Below are 23,806 nucleotides of genomic sequence, written 5' to 3' on the forward strand. Positions count from 1 at the left end.
CACTGGACTGTCCACTGTCAATCGGCAGTCAGGTGTAGAAACAGGTCAAAGTTCGTACAGTGTTTTTTTGTTTTCATACTTTATACTTTTTTTTTCGGGCTTTGTATCTACTTTAATGATTGCTGCCTGTTCTCTATTTAGCTAGTTTTTCTAGTGCCGACCCCACTGACCTCACCTGTTCACAGGTTTTATTCAAATCTTTTCTTCTCATGTACAGATTCATTTCACAGGTTTAAAATGGTTCATTTAAAAAACAAACTTTATTTTATTATTTGACACCACTTAACAAGCTCAGAAATCTGAACCAGGTGTAACCATGTAACCAGGGGTCCTGTACCTGTGATCCGTTGAAGACTCCGACCTGGACGAGGCGACCTGGTTTCTGTTGGTAGTTCAGGATGCTGTAGGTGGCGAAGCGCCGGTCGCCGTCGCGTTAAACTCGATCCGTCCTGTCAGACCATCAGGGTACTTTTGATGACATCAGCACCCTGAGGAGCCAATCAGAGAGCAGGAAGGTGGGGTCAGCTCAGTGGAAATCTGGTTTGTTTTGTTTTTCATTATATTTTGGTTCTGATCTTGTACGGTTTTATTATGATTATAAAGACGAGGATACGTGAAGTAACAACGGGTCACATGATGCTGCTGCTGCATTACTGCAGAGACTCAGGTGATACTGGACAACATAAATAAAAATGATTTCAACTTGACCCGATGGTTTATATAGTCACACAGAGAGGAGGAGGAGGAGGTTTATGTCCAGTTGTGTCAGTCTGACTTGAAGCTGAATCCAGATCGAATCAGTAAGGTCTCTTGACACTTCTCTCTCCAGCTGAAGGAGGAAGTAACTCTGTGAGACTAGAAACTCTCAGAGACTCACACTAGATGAACTCATGAATGCACCATGGTCACGCAACACTCACTCCTTCACCACTCTCTCTGCAGTGTCACCTTCACCACGCCATGTTCAGCCGACACAGGTTCACAGGCCTGAGCTGTGAGCTTCAGTGTGATCTGAGATACCAGTTAAAATAAGAGGGCTAAACACTGTTAGTGTTGCCTACTGAGACTACTGTAAATAGCTTGGCTAACACTGGTTAACATTTCACTACAGAAACTACTGAGAAACATCAGGTGAACATTCTCCATTAAGCATTCCTATTAATACCATTGGAACAGAAAACTGGCTAACATTTCATTATCAATACCACAGATGCTAACACTACCTCCTGAAGTACAGCCAGTTAACATTCCTCACTGAACTACAGGAAAGTAAAGCTATTGATCTGTTTAATGGATTACATGAGTCAGTCGGCCAGTCGGGTGGTACTGACCGTTTGAGAGAGCGGACCGTCCTCCAGATGTTGGTGTTTCCCACGCAGCCCCGTGGAGGGCTCCGTGATGTTCTCCTTCTCAAACAGCTCCTGCAGAGACTGAGCCACCACCGCCACGGCGTCCGCGATGTGTGAGCCGACTCGTTCTTACCGTTAATCAGCTGGAGGCCCAGCAGGCCTGCAACACACACAGCACACATAACACACACACATCACACACATTCACATGCATCACGCACACACACACACACAACAACACACACACACCACACACACACACACACACAACACACCCACACACACACACACACACACACACACAGCGGAGTTTAAACAGGCTTGCAGACTTGGAAAATGTCCTCATTCACACAGACTCGTTAATTAAAAAATTCTACTCACACACTTTAATTTTACTCTTGTAATTAAGAGTTCTTCGGTGATATTCAAAACACACACACTCAGGGCTTCAGGCGTCAGGTCAGTGTTCAATACTACCAAACTGCATGCTGGGAGCTCACTCTGAGAATCATAGCCGTTTGCCTCAGGCAGAAAAGCTCGTCTCTAGAGACATTATGAACGCTGTGTCTGGAGTTTTCCTTCCAGCAGAAAAACTCGTCACACTGCCGATGAAAAGCGTCTACATCAGTCCTCCCAGCTGACCACAACAGCTAGCTAACAACTGATAGACATTGCCTTACTGAAACTACTGTAAACAGTTTAGCTAACACTGTAAGCTATTAACCTACTACTGAACCACTGAACAGAACAACTGGCTAAAATATCACTATCAAACCAACAGATGCTAACACTACCTCCTGAAGTAAGCCAGTTAACATTCCTCCCTTAAACTACAGAGGGAAAAGTTACATGTCTCCTAAAAAACCTTATACAGAACAGGTTCATTTCAAATAAAACCACTGGGTGTAGATAACAGACCGTAATTATATTTCCCACCAAACTATAGAATTTCTAATATTCCCTCTTGTAACAGCGGAGCTAGCTAAACAATTTCCCTCCAAAACCGAGTGGATATGTTAGCTACTGGTAACAACCTACCTTACACTATTAACATTTCCCACCAAAAGACAAGAGGACAGGTAACAATCAGTCCCTCCTGAAATACAGCTACCTAATGTTTCCCTCCGAACGTTTAGGAACATTTTTGCCTAGAAAACTCGAAGTACAGACAGTCAACAGCATTCATGCCTTCTATTATATTGTGGATATGGCTTTCTAACATATTTGTTAAATCATGTTCTCTCTGAACAGGAAAATGGCTAACATTGCCAACCAAAAATACTGGGAACGATTCAATAGCAACAACCTTTATTTTTCTTGAGGCTATCTGGAGAACAGCTAGCTAAATATTGTAATGACTTTAGCGGTACTGCTGGCAGCTAGCTATGTTTAACATTCCTGACCAAAACACTTTGGTGGCAGCTAGCTAACATTAGCTACTACAGTAACATTTAGCCATATTTCTTCCAGAAACTAACATTTTCTTTGAACCTGTAGTATATATGATAAATGAAATCTAGCCATAACTACAAACTATGGTTATATTGTGTTTTGTTATTAACTGGACCTTTCAGTTTGGTAACAACCTCTGCCCTAAATAACTAAGGGTTCAACCAAGCTAGCTTTCCTCGCTGAAACAAATGAGCACACAGTAGCCTACTGTAGCATTCCTAATTAAAATAAACCGACAGTGCAGACCCCCTTCCCAATCAGCTAGCTTAGCTAAAACTAAATTAATTATGAATCTATTTAAAACACTGATGATTATGGACATAGCTTTCCTGATTAAAATGAATGTGTTCTGCTGTTAGCCAGTACTCTTATTATCTCCATTGAGGAATGCATAACAATGTTAGCAGACTGCTGTTTAGTTATGCCAAAGCACCAAATGCAGAAACTTTTTCCGTCATAATGTGAGCAAGTGTCTGGTGAAGAAAAACAACATCAAAAATCCATAATGTCAACAGTGCAGCTTCATAGGTTTTCTTTTTAGGGACTCGTTTCAGCAGGTAAAGGAGGTGGACACAATACAGGAAACACCTGTACAATCTAATGCAATCCAACACAACAGCTCTGTAGCACTAAACAACCCTCTTAATGTTCAGTTTTCGTCAACAAACAGAGCCCGTTGACGAACTGTATTATTTTTCAGCTTACAGCTGATCATATTTGTTCTGTTCACCCCTGTTTATAACCCAACAATAGGAAGATGTCCAAGAACATTGTGAGAAGTTTTGGAGTTGAGATTTGGAGCTAACTCCTCACTGTATTATCTCACCTCGTCGAATGATCCAGCCACCAGGTCTTTATGTGGATTTCATTTCAAAGAGTAGTTTTATATTTCATGAAATCATGGAGCCCAAGTGAAACAAACACCTCCGGGTTGTGTATCGGTCAGAATGTCTCGTTACTCGCCTTTGTGTGTTTATATTAACGACGCGTCATTTTTGTTTAGAAAAATCCCAGTTATATAATATTTATGTTTTTAGCAGCCTTTAATGATTTTAACCATTTCCTGTATGTTTAGCCGGCTAACACGTCATGGGTGGACAGAAGAAGCGAGTCCACTGAGCAAGTCCAGGATCCCGCGTAACAGCAGGATGAGAGGACCGAACGCAGAGATTAGAGATTACAATTAAAAATGTTGAAAGAATGAATTCAGACGAGAGTTGATTTTATGAACATGGATGAAACCACGTTACGATGACACAAGTACCCCATGCTGCTGTGCCTATTATTGTGCTTCACTCAAGGTCAAATCGCTGCATTTAGATCATGGAGTCATTCAAATCTAAAGGGTTCATCATTATTTTTATTGGAAATGTGGCAGTACAACATTTCTAGGTAAACTTTAAGGAATATTTTCATGATCCCTCTGTGGTCGTAGTGCTCTCCTCTGGATAAGAGATGAAAATAGAAATTGTGAATGTTAAGACTCTGTGGGTTAATGTCAAAAGAAAAAGCTTTAATCTGAAACAGTTCCCCTAAAAAGAAACCTCAAACCTCCCCCTGACAGAGACACAAACAGCTGAGGATTATTTTCAGAGCTGCAGTCCTGCTACGCTTTCAAGACAATGATGGGATCATTTCACTCTTATATCTGGAGTGTCTGGGTGAGACGGGGATGTGTAGAAAAAATAACACATCATTTCTAAGATGCAGCAAGCTGGCTGGGTTGAGGTGTTGATGGTTTTCTTTTTAGGAACTGTTTTCAGATTAAAGCCTTTTTCTTTTGACATTAACCCACAGAGTCTTAATCATTCACATGTTTCGTTTGATAATTTTCATCTATCCTCTGAGTCCACCGAGGAGAGCACTCCACGACCACTGAGAGGGATCATGAAAATATCTAAAGTTAATACCTGTAGAAATGTGTACCTGCGAAATTCATTCCATAAAAATATGATGCATGAACCCCTTTAGCATTTGAATGACTCCATGCATAACAATCAAATCCTGGCAGATTTGACCATTAGAGTCGAAGCACAATATACCTGCACAGCCAGCCATGGGTTGTAAACTTAGTATTCATTAAGTCACACCGTGGCAGATTATCCATGTTCTAGTAAGATCACTCTCGTAACGGAACTGAATTCATTCTTCTCATACCCATTTTGAATTGTAATCTCTAATCTCTAGACAGATATCTCTCTGCGGTCCGCACTCTCCATCCCTGAACTGGTTAACCAGAGAGAATTCCTTTGAGACTCTGCTCATGCGACTCGATCGCAATATCTGTTTGTCTTTTTTTCTACCCCATCGTCTCGTTTAGTCCGGTTGCTTATATCATACAGCGAATCTTTGTGCGTTTTAATAATTATTTATAAAGGCTGCGTATTAATACTAATATTTATTATTATTAACTGGGATGTTTTTCCAAAACTACAGAGAAAAAATGACCAGTACCTTATATATATATGACAACACAAAGCGATAGTAACGAGGACATGATTCTAGAAAGAACCGAACCACATCCCTATCTCGCAAGGAGGTTTTTCACTTAGGCTCCATGATTTTCATTGTAAATATATCCATATAGTACCTTTAAAATGAAATCCACATAAAGGACCTGGATGGACTGGATGTCATTCGACGAGGGGTGAGATAATACCGAGTGTGAGGGTATAGCATACATCAGAATCTTCATCTTCCACAAAACTAATTCGGTCTCAACATGTTTCTGGAACATCTTCTATTGTTAGGCGTTATAAACAGGGCCCGGTGAAACAGAACAATGATTAAGATCAGCTGTAGCTTTGGCAAATGAGATAATAATACAGTTCAGGTGAAATCAACATGGGGCTCTGTTTGCTTTGACGAAAACTTGTGAAAAACTATCTAAAGACCGGTTGTTAGTGCTACAGATAGCTGTGTGTTTGGAGTTGCTCATCCCTAGCAAATTTGTACAGTGTGTTGCGTCCCTTTTTATCTCGTTGTCCACCGTCCTTTAACCTGCGTGAACCTACGAAGTTCACCTAACACACCAAGAAACCTAGTTGAAGGCTGCACTGTGACATTATGGACTTTTGATGTTTGGTTTTTCCTTTCACCGAGCGCTGATCTTGTTCATTCATTACTAGCGGAAGAAAAGATTATGTGTCATTTAATGGTGCTTGGTCCATAACTTAATATACAGCAGCATCTCTTCTGGCGTAAACATTGTTCAGTCATTCCTCAATGGAGATAATTAAGACTTCCATGCTACAGCAAGGAACTAAGCATTCTATTTTTTAATCAGAGAAAGCTGAATCCAATAATTCAGTGCAGTGTTTAAAATAGATTCATAATTAAATTAAGTATATAAGCTAATGCTAGCTGATTGGGTAAGGGGAGTACGTGGACAGCTGTCGAGTTTATTTTAATAAGGGGAATGCACTACAGTTAGGCCTACGTGTGTCTTGCATTATGTTTTTCGAGTGTAGGGGAATAAGCTAAGTCTATGCTGAAATCTCTCTTATCAGTTTTTAGTGGTATGAGTTGGGTTGTACCAAACTGAGTAGAGGCCATAAGTTATGGAATAAAACAAAACACATCATAACCATAGTTTTGAGAGGTGACATTTTTAGATTTCTTCAAATTACTATATACTCTCCAGGAAATCAGAGACAAAACCTGTGTTATGCTTTCTGGTGGAGAGGAAATGAAGCGTAATGTCTCGAGCTGTCAGTAGCTAATGTTAGCTAGCTGCACAAGAGTTTGTCAGATTTCTGGAATAACAGGAATTGTTAACAAAAGTGCTAGCTAAGCCAGTTGTGTTGAGAAGTAACAAATATTAACTAGCTAGTTTCCAGTTAGCCTCATGGAAAAAATAAAAAGGTTAAGTTAAGACATTTTAAGAAAAGGTTTGCCCAGGTATCTTCCTTTTGGTTTGCAACATGGTGTAGCTATGTAATCTGTCAAAGAGAGAATGCTGAGAGCAATTAAGTTAGAATAAAGTGTCTTCCACATAAAGTAATAGAAGGAAATTGTGTTGCACTGTCTTGTGACTAATCATGTTCTAGCATATTAATGTTCCTAAAACGTGTTCGTGTAGAGGAAATACATTATGAACGTAGCTGTATTATGGGATGTGTGGATCTTGAAGTGGTTTACCTTGTTCTTGTCTTTTGTTGGGTGGGTAAATTGTTACACTATGTGTTAACAAGGGTAAGTTGATTAGCCAGTAAGTTAACATATTCCTCACTCTCTGAGGTATATATTGGTATAGGGAGAAATGATATAGGCTAAGCTCGCCTTGTTCAGAGGGATTATTAGAAAGCTATTGGTTTTGTTGGGGAAAAACTAAATATACATTAACTCTAAGATTCATGGCAGCTATCCAAAGTGGTTTCATGTGTTGAATGAATCGTGTTCGTATAAAAAGCAGGTTTTAGAGAGACATGTTACTTAAATATACCCACGTGCTCATGTGTTTAAGGGAGGGAATGTTAACTGGCTGTAACTTCAGAGTAAGTGTGTTGTAGCACAGTTGCTGTGATACTTTGATGAGTGAATATTCTTTAGCCCAGTAATGTTCTGTTCCAGTGGGTTCCTAGAAATGGAGAATAAGGTCAAATGTCTTACCACTGTTAGCTAACTGGTTTAATGTATAACGTTTCAAGTAGCTAGGCAGTATGAACCACTAATCAGTGTCTCCGCTAGTGCTTATTTGTGTTCTTCAGTGGTGTCATAAAAACACGAAGCGACTATAGCACATGCTACGACGACCTATCATATCACGACTCAAGATAGAGGTCCCAGTGTGACGACCGTTTCTGTTCTGAAGGAAAACTCCCTAAAGTATCAAATGACAAGTCAGATAGTAATGAATCGTCTCTGGAGAGGCTTTTATGTACTGTGCTGTCCTTGAGGCAAGGAATACGCCGCGCTCGATGTCGCATTCTCAAGAGTGAGCTTCCGTCAGCATGGTGCCCTCTAGTGTGTAGTAATCTGCAACCAATGCTTTGTACACACACACACACACACACACACACACACACACAGATAAATTATGATCCAAATGATTTTGAAAATGTGAAGGGATGTTCAGTAATTCCAGTTTCTAGTTGTAAATGAATCTGCAGTTTGAACATGTGAGGAAGAGATTTGTGTTTTTTAAAAGAAGTGCATGTGTAAAAAAAACCTGGACTGTCACTGTCCAATCGGAGTCAGGTGTAGAAACAGGGTCAAAGTTCGTACAGTGTTTGTGCGACCCCCCACTGACCTCACCTGTTCACAGGTTTTATTCAAATCTTTTCTTCTCATGTACAGATTCATTTCACAGGTTTAAAATGGTTCATTTAAAAAACAAACTTTATTTTATTATTGACACCACTTAACAAGCTCAGAATCTGTAACCAGGTGTAACCAGGTGTAACCAGGTGTCCTGTACCTGTGATCCGTTGAAGACTCCGACCTGGACGAGGCGACCTGGTTTCTGTTGGTAGTTCAGGATGCTGTAGGTGGCGAAGCGCCGGTCGCCGTCGTCGTTAAACTCGATCCGTCCTGTCAGACCATCAGGGTACTTTGATGACATCAGCACCCTGAGGAGCCAATCAGAGAGCAGGAAGGGTGGGGTCAGCTCAGTGGAAATCTGGTTTTGTTTTGTTTTTTCATTATATTTTTGGTTCTGATCTTGTACGGTTTTATTATGATTATAAAGACGAGGATACGTGAAGTAACAACGGGTCACATGATGCTGCTGCTGCATTACTGCAGAGACTCAGTGATACTGGACAACATAAATAAAAATGATTCAACTTGACCCGATGGTTTATATAGGTCACACAGAGAGGAGGAGGAGGAGGTTTATGTCCCAGTTGTGTCAGTCTGACTTGAAGCTGAATCCAGATCAGATCAGTGAAGCGTCTCTGACACTTCTCTCTCCAGCTGAAGGAGGAAGTAACTCTGAGGACTAGAAACTCTCAGAGACTCACACTAGATGAACTCATGAATGCACCATGGTCATGCAACACTCACTCCTTCACCACTCTCTCTGCAGTGTCACCTTCACCACGCCATGTTCAGCCGACACAGGTTCACAGGCCTGAGCTGTGAGCTTCAGTGTGATCTGAGTACCAGTTAAATAAGAGGGCTAACACTGTTAGTGTTGCCTACTGAGACTACTGTAAATAGCTGGCTAACACTGTTAACATTCCCTACAGAAACTACTGAGAACATCAGGTGAACATTCCTCCATTAAGCATTCCCTATTAATACCATTGGAACAGAACAACTGGCTAACATTTCATTATCAATACCACAGATGCTAACACTACCTCCTGAAGTACAGCCAGTTAACATTCCTCACTGAAACTACAGGGAAAGTAAAGCTATTGATCTGTTTAAGGATTACATGAGTCAGTCGGCCAGTCGGTGGTGGTACTGACCGTTTGAAGAGCGGACCGGTCCTCCAGATGTTGGTGTTTCCCACGCAGCCCCGTGGAGGCTCCGTGATGTTCTCCTTCTCAAACAGCTCCTGCAGAGACTGAGCCACCACCGCCACGGCGTCCGCGATGTGAGCCGACTCGTTCTTACCGTTAATCAGCTGGAGGCCCAGCAGGCCTGCAACACACACAGCACACATACACAACGTCACACCTCTACACACATTCATCCATGCAGATTTGCACGCACACACACAGGCACAGGGAGATCGCGAATCACACACGACAGCACGCCACACACACACACACACACACACACACACACACACACACACACACAGCGGGGAGTTAAACAGGCTGCAGACTGGAAACTGTCCTCATTCACACAGACTCGTTAATTAAAAATTCTCTCACACACTTTAATTTTACTCTTGTAATTAAGAGTTCTTCGGTGTAATTCAAACACACACACTCAGGGCTTCAGGCGTCAGGTCAGTGTTCAATACTACCAAACTGCATGCTGGGAGCTCACTCTGAGAATCATAGCCGTTTGCCTCAGGGCAGAAAAAGCCTCTCTGAGACATTATGAACTGTGTCTGGAGTTTTCCTTCAGCAGAAACTCGTCACACTGCGATGAAAAGCGTCTACATCAGTCCTCCAGCTGACCACAACAGCTAGCTAACACTGATAGCATTGCCTACTGAAACTACTGTAAACAGTTAGCTAACACTGTAAGCATTACCTACTAGAACCACTGGAACAGAACAACTGGCTAAAATATCACTATCAATACCACAGATGCTAACACTACCTCCTGAAGTACAGCCAGTTAACATTCCTCCCTTAAACTACAGGGAAAAGTAACATGTCTCTCTAAAACCTTTACAGAACAGTTCATTTCAAAATAAAACCACTGGGTGTAGATAACAGAGTAATTATATTTCCCACCAAAACTATAGATTTCTAATATTCCCTCTTGAACAGCGGAGCTAGCTAACATTTCCCTCCAAAACCGAGTGGATATGTTAGCTACTGGTAACAACTACCTTACACTATTAACATTTCCCACCAAAAGACAAGAGACAGGTAACATCAGTCCCTCCTGAAATACAGCTACCTAATGTTTCCCTCCGAACGTTTTAGGAACATTTTGCTAGAACTGAAGTACAGACAGCAAACATTTCCTTCTATTACTATGTGGAAGAGCTTTCTAACAATGTTAGCATTTCTCTCTGACAGAAAAAGCTAACATTTGCCACCAAAAATACTGGGAACTTCAAAGCTAACAACCTTTATTTTTTCCTGAGGCTACTGGAAACAGCTAGCTAATATTTGTTACTTCAACTACTGGCAGCTAGCATTGTTAACATTCCTGACCAAAACCACTTGGTGCAGCTAGCTAACATTAGCTACTACAGTAACATTAGCCATTTTCTCCCAGAAACTAACATTTTCTCTGAACCTGAGAGTATAATAAATGAAAATCTAGCCAATCTACAAACTATGGTTATATGTGTTTTGTTATTAACTGGACCTTTCAGTTTGGTAACACCTCTCCCTAAAACTAAAGGGTTCAACAAGCTAGCTTTCCTCCCTGAAACAAATGAGCACACGTAGCCTACTGTAGCATTCCTAATTAAAATAAACCGACAGTGCAGACCCCCTTCCCAATCAGCTAGCTTAGCTAAACTAAATTAATTATGAATCTATTTAAACACTGATGATTATGGACAGCTTTCCTGATTAAAATGAATGTGTTCTGCTGTAGCAGATCTTATTATCTCCATTGAGGAATGCTAACAATGTTAGCAGACTGCTGTTTAGTTAGCCAAAGCACCAAATGCAGAAACTTTTTCCTCATAATGTGACAAGTGTCTGGTGAAGAAAAACAACATCAAAATCCATAATGTCACAGTGCAGCTTCATAGGTTTCTTTTTAGGGACTCGTTTCAGCAGGTAAAGGAGGTGGACACAATAACAGGAACACCTGTACAATCTAATGCAATCCAACACAACAGCTCTGTAGCACTAACAACCTCTTAATGTTCAGTTTTCGTCAACAAACAGAGCCGTTGACGAACTGTATTATTTTTCAGCTACAGCTGATCATATTGTTCTGTTCACCCCCTGTTTATAACCCAACATAGAAGATGTCCAGAAACATGTTGAGAAGTTTGGAGTGAGATTTGTGAGCTAACTCCTCACTGTATTATCTCACCTCGTCGAATGATCCAGTCCACCAGGTCTTTATGTGGATTTCATTTCAAAGAGTAGTTTTATATTTACATGAAATCATGGAGCCAAAGTGAAACCAAAACCTCCGGGTTGTGTTCGGTCAGAATGTCTCGTTACTCGCTTTGTGTGTTTATATAAGGACGGTCATTTTTTGTTTGGAAAACAGCCAGTTATATAATATTTATGTTTTTAGCAGCCTTTAATGATTTTAACCATTTCCTGTATGTTAGCCGGCTAAACGTCATGGGTGGACAGAAGAAGCGAGTCCCTGAGCAAGTCCAGGGATCCCGGTAACAGCAGGATGGAGAGGACCGAACGCAGAGATTAGAGATTACAATTAAAATGTTGAAAGAATGAATTCAGACGAGAGTGATTTTTATGAACATGGATGAAACCACGTTACGATGACACAAGTACCCCATGCTGCTGTGCCTATATTGTGCTTCACTCAAGGTCAAATCGCTGGATTTAGATCATGGAGTCATTCAAATCTAAAGGGTTCATCATTATTTTTATGGAAATGTGGCAGTACACATTTCTAAGGTAAACTTTAAGGAATATTTTCATGATCCCTCTGTGGTCGTAGTGCTCTCTCTGGATAAGAGATGAAATAGAAATGTGAATGTTAAGACTCTGTGGGTTAATGTCAAAAGAAAAAGGCTTTAATCTGAAACAGTTCCCCTAAAAAGAAACCTCAAACCTCCCCTGACAGAGACAAAACAGCTGAGGATTATTTTCAGAGTGCAGTCCTGCTACGCTTTCAAGACAATGATGGATCATTTTTGACACATCTGGAGTCTGGGTGAGACGGGGATGTGTAGAAAAATAACACATCATTTCTAAGAGTGCAGCAGCTGGCTGGTGAGGATGTTTTCTCAAATAAAACGCCACAGCAACAGAGCGGGGAGCCGATTACCCAGCAGCCAGAGAGACCGACTGAATATCCAGGATATACTGGATGGTCTGGTTTTTACAATCTGCCCTCAGTTCAACCACAGTCACAGCTTTTACTTCACTGCTGAGCATTTCATCTCCATCAGTTCATCCATCAGCTGCTGATTGAAAATGCTCAGCAGTGATTGCACGTAGTTTTGTGGTTAACGGTCTAAAACATTTAAAGTAATAGTCCACATCAGAATTAACCCTCTGGAGTCAGGGTCGATCTTTACAACTGTTCTTCCTGCACATGCACGCTCTCCTTTTTTCTGCACAAACTCTAGATCCTTCTTCTGTGTAGTGTTAAATAGTGTTAAAAAAGACCAGAGGAGGTTATAAAATTCAACAATCATCACAGAACAGGTGAAGGTTGTAAAAAATGTAGTTTCATGTTTATACAAACAGCTGAACATGGAAGAAATAAAGCTCTGTTACAGTTACAGTCTGTTCATGCCTATATGTAATCTGTTTACATTATGTGCTCATCTGGCTGACTGAGTAATCAGCTGACTCAATAAACTCCGCCCCCACACTCCGTGTTGCAGTGGTTAGGGCCTCTATTGACCAATGGTGGAAAGGACAGAGCATCAAGCAGGAAACAGGAAGCAGCGGCGGCATCTTACCAGTGTTCGTTCAGACATACGTCACGGAAACTGCAGCGACACAAGCTCTTTATCAAGCCCCCCCACCCCCCACCCCACCACACCGCGCCCTAACCCGCATAAAGCCCCCCCACCGCCCTCCCCCACACAGCAGCACATGTTATTGGCTTGTCTACTGCGAGAACGGGCAGACGGGCAGGCGGACGACACACACTATAGAAAATGAAACAAACAAAAAGATGTTAGACACATTTAAGGTCACACAGTTACAATGAGCCGGAAAAGAAAGCAGTGGTTAGGAACCTTTAAACATGTCTGTTTGTTTTTTTATGTTTAAACGTTCAACCAGCGTCAGAAGAAACCAGAGAGAGAAACACACCAGGACGCTGAGAAGCTAACTGACTGTAAGGAGGATTAGCTTCCTTCACCAGAGACCTACAGCTCTACCAGAGAGAGAGACAGAGAGAGAGGCAGAGAGCAGCCATGTTTCCATCCAGTTATATTAAAGCCCATGATGATGATCACTAAAACAGCTGATGCTCTCAAATGGAAAGAACCACCGCACAACAACACCTGAGAACAGCAGTGAAAAGTACGCTGAATTAGTTATTAGCACTTCCTGTTTGCAGTGTAGCCATGAATATTCAGACACCTATTACTGGATCCCTGAAGGAAACTTAAAAACAGAAGGATAATATGTGTTTCGTGTGTTGAGATCTGACCGAGTTATGACTCTGAGAAAAATATCGAACACTAAGGGTTTTAAAGCACCTTGATATCCAACATGAGCCGTGAGTTGATCATCACGAGAAACTGAATAACTCTCACGACACCCTAACACCCATCAACAACCTTTGAATGCCATAGCAAACACACAATAATGTTTTAAAACCTGTTCACTGTAGTAAAGCCTCAATAAGCCAAAAACCTCACAAATAAAACCTAATTAAAAATAATAATGTATTACTTTCTTTTAATTGGTCTCTTCCTGGCTTTTTTTTTTTTTTTTTTTATCCGACCAATTACATCACCAGGCAGAGGCTAATTAGCATGAAGCTAACAGTGGTATTGTAGTTTAATATTGTTCCTGCCAAAAAAAACAGAACCTCATATTAGTAACCCTGAACCAGCAGAAACCAGTCCTCATCCTGTCAGCGGACTCCACCTGCTGACAGGTGCATTGTGGGTTCTCTAGTACTGAGCTGTGACAAGGTGCAGAGGGAGTGCTCGTTTTGTGGTAGGGGACATCTGGCAGACAACAGCTCCTGCTGCTAACAGTATTATGACTCGTGCAAACCCAAACTCCAGACACCCTAGCAACCACCTAGCAACATCTTAACAACCCCCAACAGCACTGTACCGACCCTTGCAAGTAACACCCTAAATACAGGAGAAAAGAAGCAGTCCGCCAAATACCTGGTAACCTGTTACCCTGGTAACCACCTAAGTAACCACCTAATAACACCACTGCAACCACATGTGTTGAATAAATCCTGACAACATGAACATTCATTTCATGTTCCCATCAAGCAGATTAATTATCACATATTTATTTACAGTAACTGTTGAATTAGAATTTGTATTTTGTCATAAAATTGTTATTCTCGTTATTTTCTTATTTCTAATAAAATAAATGCAGGACTGTTTCTTCTCTCCGTGTAGTTTTATTGTTTCTTTAGTTACTTTCTCTTTTTCTCTTTTACTTGCTATTATCAGATGTATTTCGTAGCTGTGCTCACTGCAGAGGGAACTCATGTACTGTGAACTGTGTCAGAAACTGAAACTGGTTTTAAACTGCTGTGTCTGAATTCTGTTCAGCTTCACTACTTCAAACCTGCCGGTGCAAATATAGAAACAAAGGAATAAAGTCGAGTGAAGTCTAATAACAGCTCCTGAAGACTTTGATCTATTTCTGTCTGCAGGTGACAGCAGCTTGTGGTTCAGTGTCTTTTTGCAGCCTGTTTTATTCTCTCCAGTGTCTCTAATGGAAAGTTGAATGTTGGCGTCTACTAAGAATTAGGCAGAGACTTGGATGGAAGCAGAGCTGAGAGACAGAAACTCCCAGAGGGGAGGAGGGAGTGAGGCAGAGGTGTGAAGAGCATTAGTGAGGAAGAGGAGGAGGAAGGGGTTGACCTACCATCTGGAGCTTCACTCAGGGCTTTGCCGGTCATCTCTCTTTCTCCGACCAGCCAGACGTAACCAGAGCCGGTCATGTTGAGCTGCCGGGCGGCTTTATACACCGCTGCAGCTTCGTCCTCACTACAAACACAAAAACACACACAGAACACAAAACAATGATGTCAGGCTTTCGAGAGAGGCAGTCCGCGCCAACGACAACGAAGGATTAGAGGAAGTGTGGCTTAATTTCAAAACAAACATGAAACATTTGTAGATGCAGCACGCTGTTATGTATCAGGAGAGTCATGTGTTTGACGCACTATGCTGCCGGTCAACGAGTGTTTCCCAGTCTCAGCAGAGCAGTGAAGGGACGTATTAGTGATGTGTTGGGTTTTAAGTCTTTTTTTTCTTTTCTTTTTTTGTAAATTAATACAAGGCAAACCTAAAGAGTTAGACAGCAACCGGCAACAACAAAAAAGCTCCTATCCTCCTATCATTGGCTAATTGCAGTGAGAGACCTTCAATGAAAGGAGCTTTTAAAGATTATGCCACCAGTGGGCCGCAGGTTGGGAGCCGCTGCTGTAGGTGTTTCAGTACAGCATACAGTACCTCCTGGTAACCCTTACGTAAAACCTAACATCCTCATAGAATAAGCACAGGAAACATCAGATACTCCCTGACGAACATCTAGCAACATCCTAACAAGCCCTCCACCAGGTAATATTTGACAACACTTCACAATATGCTAGCAACCACCCAGACCCCATTCCAACCACCTAGCAGCACCGTGACAAAGTCCCCATAGCAACCACTTAACAACACTTTAGTTACTACCTAAGAACATGGGTTTGAGAGTCTGAGACTCTCATTAAAAGTATGCTGAGTTAATTATTAGCAGCTCCTGTCTGCAGTGTATCGTGAATGTTCAGACAACTATCACTGGATCAATGTGATACCGAAGGAAACTTAAAAACAGAAGGATTTTCAGGCAAGTTCTGCAGTTACACAAGTTTGTTTCTATTGTGTCATAGCAGGTTTATGGACGGTTACATACAATAAGCATAGAGATAATGAAGGTTGAGAAGGTTGTTCTTGCATGTTTAACCCAAATACCCAATGTAATGCCCAGAAACAACCCTGGAAACCGCCTGGCAACCAGAGGTAATGATATCCTCAAAGTGTAAGTCACACTAACTACAATCTGACTAGAATCACTTCGTAACACCCTGAAAACACCCACATAGAAACCTTCGCAGCCACCTTCCAGCACAGAGGCAATTACTCCAGATACCCATCTGGTAAACACCTACAAACACCTTAGAAACCCCTTAGAAATTCCTATAGAAACCAACCAAGCACTCTAGCAACAACATGCCAATGTGTTTGGAATCACAACAAAATGCAAAAACCTTCGAAACCCAAACAAATAAAATAATATAATTTATAAGAGAATTTATACTGACTTATATCTGAGATGCTGCCAAAAAGGGCATCGATTTGGTAATATGAAATTGAGTATCGTCGGCATAGCGGAGGATATATAAAAAAGTGTAGGACCTAAAATTGAACCTTGAGAGACACCATAAGTAATTTTACAGATTTTCTCTATCAGTGAGCTAAACGGGAACCAGCCAATCAGGCTGAAGTCTGTCTGAGAGTGAAGAGTGGTTGACTGTGTCAAAGGTCACGTAGTATGAACACACGTTTGTTCATATCCATATCGCACCTGAGCTCATTTACAATCTTCACTAGTGCTGTCTCTGTCTCTGTACTGTGATTGGTCTGAAAACCAGATTGGTATTTTTTCATAAATTTCATAAATTAAAACAAGTTTCTCTAATGGCTGACTTAAAAATGGCCGATTGGAAACTGTAGTTATCAAGTATGGAGGCATCTAAGTTGTTTCTCTTCAGAAGAGGTGGAACTGTGGTGGTCTGAAGAGCAGCAGTTACGACCCCCCCCCCCCCCCCCCCCCCAGGACAAAACTCTCCAGGGTTTCTGAAGGTGTTAAAATTCATATTCTGATACTGAATTAAATCTATTAGTGTCTATTTTACTTCTGAAGTCTTCACATTTAGAGTTCGTGGACATGCTGCTGGACTTCATAAAAACAGAGTAAATTCAACGATCAATGGTTGAGAGGACGCGTTTCGTGTTGTTCTGGCATGTTTAAACCAAACGCCCAATGAAATACCCAGAAACAACCCTGGAAACAACCTGGCAACCAACCAAGACCTTTGTTGTACAAACCTGGCAGAGAGGATGATGACTCGAGCCTCCAGGTCTCTAGCCTCCAGCAGCAGAGCTGTCAGGTTGGTGTCCTGGCTGAACAGCAGCACCTTTTCCGCCTGAAGGAACAGACCAGGACCAGGTGACAGCAGGGCGACAGGTGACAGCAGGGCGACAGGCACCATCGTAGGACATTGAGAATCACGGAAGAACAAAACACCACAGAACACATCATAGGACAGGCATCGTTAGCTTAGAACCACAAAGATCCTGCCAACCCCCCCCCCCCGACCCCAGCCTCGACCATGCTCCCTCTCACCCACGCTACCACGGGAGGAGGGGGGCGGAGCCAAAAAAATGGAGACAAAAAGTGTTGAAGATCTGCTGAACTGAAAGAAAACTGAAAGTCGAAGCTTGGAAACAAAGAAGGAGGAGGTAGGGTGGGGGGGCAAAAAGTTGTGCGTGGTGTGGTGGCACATGCAAACTGAGACGCTTTCAAGACTCCAACCAACCAACCAATCAGGGGCGTGCATGTTAGAGAGCGCTGATGCAACCGCAAATTAAAAAAAAGATTCGAGTGAAGAGAAGGAAGAGGGGGAGGAGAAGGGGGGAGGCAGGGAGTACAGGAGCAGGAGGTGGGATGGGGTGGTGGGGGGTCATGTCCCAAAAGGAAAAAGAAAAGGTTTGATGTTGCAGGACTGAGAGGAGGATCCTGGTGGGCGGCGTTCCTCAGATCTGCAGACAGAGCCAAGCCTCAGCCTGGCTGCATGCAACCCTTCACATGGAGAAAACTCAGGGGTGGGGGTGGGGGAGAGGAAGAGGAAGGGCGTCTCTCCTGCGAGTGTGAACCCATTCCCGGTGTGCAGGACTCATGAAAAATCAAAAGAAAGAAAAGAGATGGTGGAGAAAAGACGTGCCACCAGGATAAGAGTCTATCTCTGGAGCCGGGTTGGATTCTGGGTGGGCGGGGCTGACTGGTGTTTGGCTACTACCGGGCGAGCTCAGAGATTGGTTGGGCGGCGTGCATCATGTGACCATGCAAGTTTATACCTTGGGTGTTCTCCTGAAGTCAAAGTTCTGTTGGTCGAGGTTTTCATAGTTCCTGTTTTTAGTCTGATGGTAATGGTCACAGAGAAAATATGCAGACACAGAAGAAGATTATAGACAGTCAGAGGAAATGATGTCACAACATCCAACAAGTGATTCAGTCAGGAGGCGGGAGGGACAAACACAAGACTGTCTGTCCACCTGTCTGTCTGTTCACCTGTCTGTCCACCTGTCTGTCTGTTCACCTGTCAGTCCACCTGTCTTTCTGTTCACCTGTCTGTCTGTCCACCTGTCTGTCCAACATGAAATACAATAATATAATTATCTAAAAATAATAAAATCTTATATCATGGTTTTAAATTTCCATCTCCTCACTCAGGTCCAACAACAGCTGTCCACTGCTGAGACACAAACACCTGTAAGCAGAGGTTCAGGACAGACAGGTAGACCAGGTGTACAGTGAGCTCAGTGAAGACGACCTCCGTCATAAACCAGGTCAGTGAAGTCTGACTTCCTCTGATGTTGAGCCGCTGTGGCGGCGGAGCGTCCCATTAGTCCTCAACTCAATCCGCTCCAAATGTTAATCTCATTAAATTTACATCCACAGTCCCCGAACAACACAACACAACACCACACCACACACACCACACACAGACAGACACACACACACACACCACAGACAGACAGACAGACAGACACACACACACACACACACACACAGCACACACACACACACACACACACACACACACACACACACAGACACACACACACACACACACACACACACGACACAACAGACACACCAAACACACAACACACACACACACAACACCACACACACACACACCACACACACACAGACACACACACACACACACACACACACACAGACACACACACACACACCACAGACAGACAGGACAGACACACACACACACACACATACACACCACACACACACACACACACAGACACACACACACACACACACACACACACACACAGACACACACACACAGACAGGAACAGACAGCACAACACACACACACACATACACACACACACACACACACACACAGACAGACACACACACACACACACACACACACACAGACAGACACACACACACACACACACACACATGCTCCTTTTATAAAGCGTTTCTTGTCTTTTTCAGGACGAAGTCTCTGGGCTGTGACTGTAAAGGTTGTAAAGTCTGTTGTATGTTAAAGATAACTTTTGTCTTTTTGTTTTTCTGTCGGCCACATTGATTTATATTATATTAATATATATCACATTTATTTAGTCAGAGCCGGAGGCCATTTTGTTTTCAGGTTGTCTGCACAGACAAGGTCACAATGACCTCTCAAAACGTGGCCGTGACCTTGTGAACACAATATCTCAGTAACACCTTGACAGAACTTCTTCAAATTTGGCACAAACATTCACCTGGACTCAAAGACGAACTGATGAGATTTTGGTAGAAAAAAGTAAGAGGTCAAAGGTCACAGTGACCTCAGAAAAAGCGCTTTAGGGGCTGTGAACACGATATCTCTGTAAAGCCTCGAGGGAATTTCTTCAAAATTGATAAAAAGTTCACATGGACTCAAGGACGAACTGATTAGATTAGGTCAAAGGTCAAAGGTCAAGGTCAGTTGTTGTTGTCATGTAGTTTAATTTTATCACTATCTCTTTATTCCAGACTGAACCTGTTTCAACCCCTAAAACCCTCTCAGTCTCACCACTAGTTTACTGTTAGTGACTGAGCTAAGCTAACAAGAGCGTTACCAAGCCTGTTAGCTCTGATAGCTTTATTTTTTTCAATGTCTTTAAATCGAACAAAGTTATTTAAAGTATAAATAAGTGTCAGAGAAAATAAACAGAAGAGAAAACAGAGAATCTCAGAGAACTCTTGTGGTTTGTTAGCAATAGCACGGCTGACTAGCATATTAGCTAGTTAGCTCCCCAGCTACACTTTAGTAGCCACTGACTCTGGGGGGGTTGCTAACAAGAAGTAGCGAGCCAGGCTAATGTTCCAGTTGGTGATTTGAGGGGAAGGGGATGCTAACAGGAAGTAGCGAGCCAGGCTAATGTACTGTAGCAATCTTCAGAGCGGCCTCTGTATCCTGAAGTAGTGAAGTAGCCGTTGTTAGAGTTAAATGTTGCCTTGCGAGCTTTGATTTCCATCACTACGGCAACACATTACAATGTATACAGGCTCCGTAGCGTCGCTTCAGCCGTCGCTGCTTAAAGCCCCTAATTACAATGTGAGAGCGGGATCACGCACTTAGAAGGCTTTTAATGTGAAATACTTCACGGTCTCTTTTATCTTCTTTATGGTGTCGTTTTTAGAGGTCGACATGACTGACGTCAGAGCTGAGGAAATGTACGCTTTATTTGTTTCTCCATGTTGTCTGAACACAGGCTGCAGAGGAGAAGCTCCAGTGTGTTCAACATGACTCCACACTGTGTTTCAGCCTGTGAGCTGCTGTGATATTTATCATCATTACATTATGGATCACATCAGATAGAAACACAGCTGCAGCTCTGTTCACCTACTTTAACTAATGTGCTGTAATATTCATGTCTGCTGCCGACTCTCTGCAGCTCTCCTCCAATATTCATGACGCTGTTTGACTCTAACTGTGAGATCATTTAAACTTCTCGAAACTTCAACTCCGCCATTCTGAAAACTGTTGCTGCTTCCTCCTTTATGCTGTGAACTCTTCTTCTACTACTTTTTCATTCCTCCGCGCCGCCATATTGTATTTGAGAACAATATGCCTACGTACGTCCGTCTCAGTCTCGCGGACACGTGATGGAACTTCTTCAAATTTGGTAAAAACGTTCACCTCGACTCAACGACAAACTGATAAGACTTTAGTGGCTAAAGGTCAAGGGTCAAAGGTTGAGGTCTCAGTGTCCTCATAAAACACTTTTTAGCCATTACTCAAGACTTGAGTGGTTGATGGTTGATATTTTACACAACTCTGGATGAACAAAAATAAATCTGAATTAAGTGGCGGAGTGGTGGAGGAGGTCATTTTAAACGTCTCAAAGTCCATGTCTCGTCACATGGCGGTATCCTGACACTGAAGTCATTTACTGAGCTGCCACTTCCTGCTAAAACTCACATCCTGCTGGAAACATTTTCACACTCTGATGCTCAGATCAGATCTGACTGGACTCTGTCTGTCCGTCCGCTGACGTGTGGACAGACAGACAGTCAGACAGACAGGTGGTTCAACAGTGAGGCAGGTCGACAGCTAGGACAGAAGCAGCTGAAATGTGTTTGCACGACTCCGACTCTCCATCAGTGTCGAGGTGATGAGAAACCAGACAACAGACGGAGGTGAAGAACTCAAAGATGATGTGGACGGACAGACGTAGAGAGAGAGAGAGAGAGAGAGAGACAGAGACAGAGAGAGAGGGACAGAAAGAGAGAGACAGAAAGAGAGAGACAGAGAGACAGAGACAGAAAGAGAGAGACAGAAAGAGAGAGAGAGAGAGAGAGAGAGAGAGAGAGAGAGAGAGAGAGAGAGAGAGAGAGAGAGAGAGAGAGAGAGAGCCCTAAAGAAATAGAGGAAAGCAAAAGGAATAAAATTTAAGCTGTTTTTCAAAATAAAGGAAGAAAAGTTGAAGTAAGGAAACACAAAACAACATAATAAAAAAGCAGAAAAGCAAAATAAGAAGCTCTCGAACCTCCACCAAGACGACACAAGACTTGGACATGTATAATCTGTAACCAGGTCACAGTGACAGAACATCACAGGTTCTTCTCATTCAGGTCAGAACTTTAATAAGATAAAGATTTAAATGTTCTTATTGATGTGACAGTATTTTCTAAAGTTTCTAAAGACATTGATTATTTCTGTCATTCTTTGACCAGTGTCACTGATAAACTGCATCACATGACTTCTTGCATTTACACAGCAGAACCTCTGCACCTGGTCTCACTCTGGTCTGGATCATTTAATCAGGAGAAACCTGGGTTCATAAGACGATATGCAAAAAACAAATAAATACATAAATAAAAAATCATATTGCGACTGTTATTTCAGTTGAAATGATTTTTTTTTTTGCATTTTCAGTTTCACTGAAAAAAATATAAAAATGATGATGATGTGATTTTTGTTCTTTTACGTCTGGAGAAAAGATCTGTGGGCCGGGGCGTCTCTGTAGCACCACAACACTGATGGAGCTAACAATGCTAACGCTAACAATGCACAACAAAAAACAGCAGCTCCTGTGATTTGGATGTTGAGATCTGGATTATCATGTGCAGCTGTGGCTCATGAGTAACTTCTGTTATAGTGTCAGTTCTTGTGATCAGTGGTTTGTCACTGCAGTGTTGGTCCAGATGTTGAGGTCAGATCCAGGTGTGTCTTTACCTGTTACCTGAACAGGTGAGGTTATCTCATTTACTCGAGTGTGTCCCACCTTCATCATCTGATCACATTTTTTGTCTCAAGGCGAGTGCGTCCTCCAGTAAGAAACGAGCCCTCAGGTCGTCCGTCAGCAGGTTGTTATGACATCATAGTTAGGCGTTGTTGCTAGGCGACATCTAGTGGTTGCAGTAATGATGAAAAGTGTCGGTGACGTAGTACAAAGAGACAGAGTCCATGTCAGGAGGAGGTGGTGGTGGATGGATGAATGTGACACATGTAACCATGACAACCGAGGTCCGGTACTCCTGCCGCTGCTTCAGGAGACACTGTGGGTGGTGTCAGAGGGTTGACGTGGTTCAGGTTGGAGTCAGTGTTGAAGCCTCGTTCATCTGGACATTGGAGCATCTGTCTGAACTTCACTTGGTTCATCAGTGCTCCTGAAGCTCACAGGTTCAGACGGGAACGACGAGACGGGATAAGGTCACCCCCCCCCCCACCCCCCCGAGGTGCGACATGACTGTGGGACACGATGAAGAAATGTTAAAAAGGGTGGAGGTCATGTGATGTATTTAATGCCTCACCGAGCACCACTGTCTCATTATGACGACCTCCCTCACCGTCTCCTGCGCTGCCCTCTACTGGAGGTTTTCTTCAACATCCATGCTAAGCTAACCGACACCACACGAAACACGAAGCACATATCTAATCAAACAGACGAAGAATCCTGTTGTTTATTTACAGAGATGAAGGTTTCTTCATGAACATCCTGACTGAAATCTGACGAGCAACACGCAACGCTCTTGGTGGAGATTGAAAAACTTAAAGAAAAGGAAGAAAAGACAAGAAAAGAAAAAAGAAGAGAAGAAGAGAAAGGGGACGAGAAAGGAAAGAAAAGGAAAGGAAAGGCAGATGAAAGAGAAGCTGCAGTGAAGCCTCTAGCAGAAAGAATACTGAAGCAAGGAGGATGGAAGATGGAGGATGATGGAGGAAGATGGAGGATGATGGAGGAAGATGGAGGATGGAGGATGATGGAG

General features: G+C 42.5%; 1 protein-coding gene across 1 annotated transcript in view; it reads right to left on the reverse strand.

Annotated features, from left to right (window-relative positions):
• LOC111236133 (glutamate receptor ionotropic, NMDA 1-like) overlaps nt 1-23,806 on the reverse strand; it is a 59,338-nt gene that overhangs the window by 24,148 nt on the left and 11,384 nt on the right. Inside the window, exons 5-9 of the mRNA XM_022764748.1 lie at nt 18,385-18,447; nt 17,356-17,453; nt 15,125-15,246; nt 9,218-9,392; nt 8,221-8,371 (exon numbers count right to left, since the gene is read on the reverse strand). Of these exons, the coding sequence (XP_022620469.1) occupies nt 8,221-8,371; nt 9,218-9,392; nt 15,125-15,246; nt 17,356-17,453; nt 18,385-18,447 (609 nt within the window). The remainder of the gene's footprint in view (nt 1-8,220; nt 8,372-9,217; nt 9,393-15,124; nt 15,247-17,355; nt 17,454-18,384; nt 18,448-23,806) is intronic.

The sequence above is a fragment of the Seriola dumerili genome, unplaced genomic scaffold (genome assembly GCF_002260705.1).
Source record: "Seriola dumerili isolate Sdu_G_001 unplaced genomic scaffold, Sdu_1.0 BDQW01000567.1, whole genome shotgun sequence".
Taxonomy (NCBI): domain Eukaryota; kingdom Metazoa; phylum Chordata; class Actinopteri; order Carangiformes; family Carangidae; genus Seriola; species Seriola dumerili.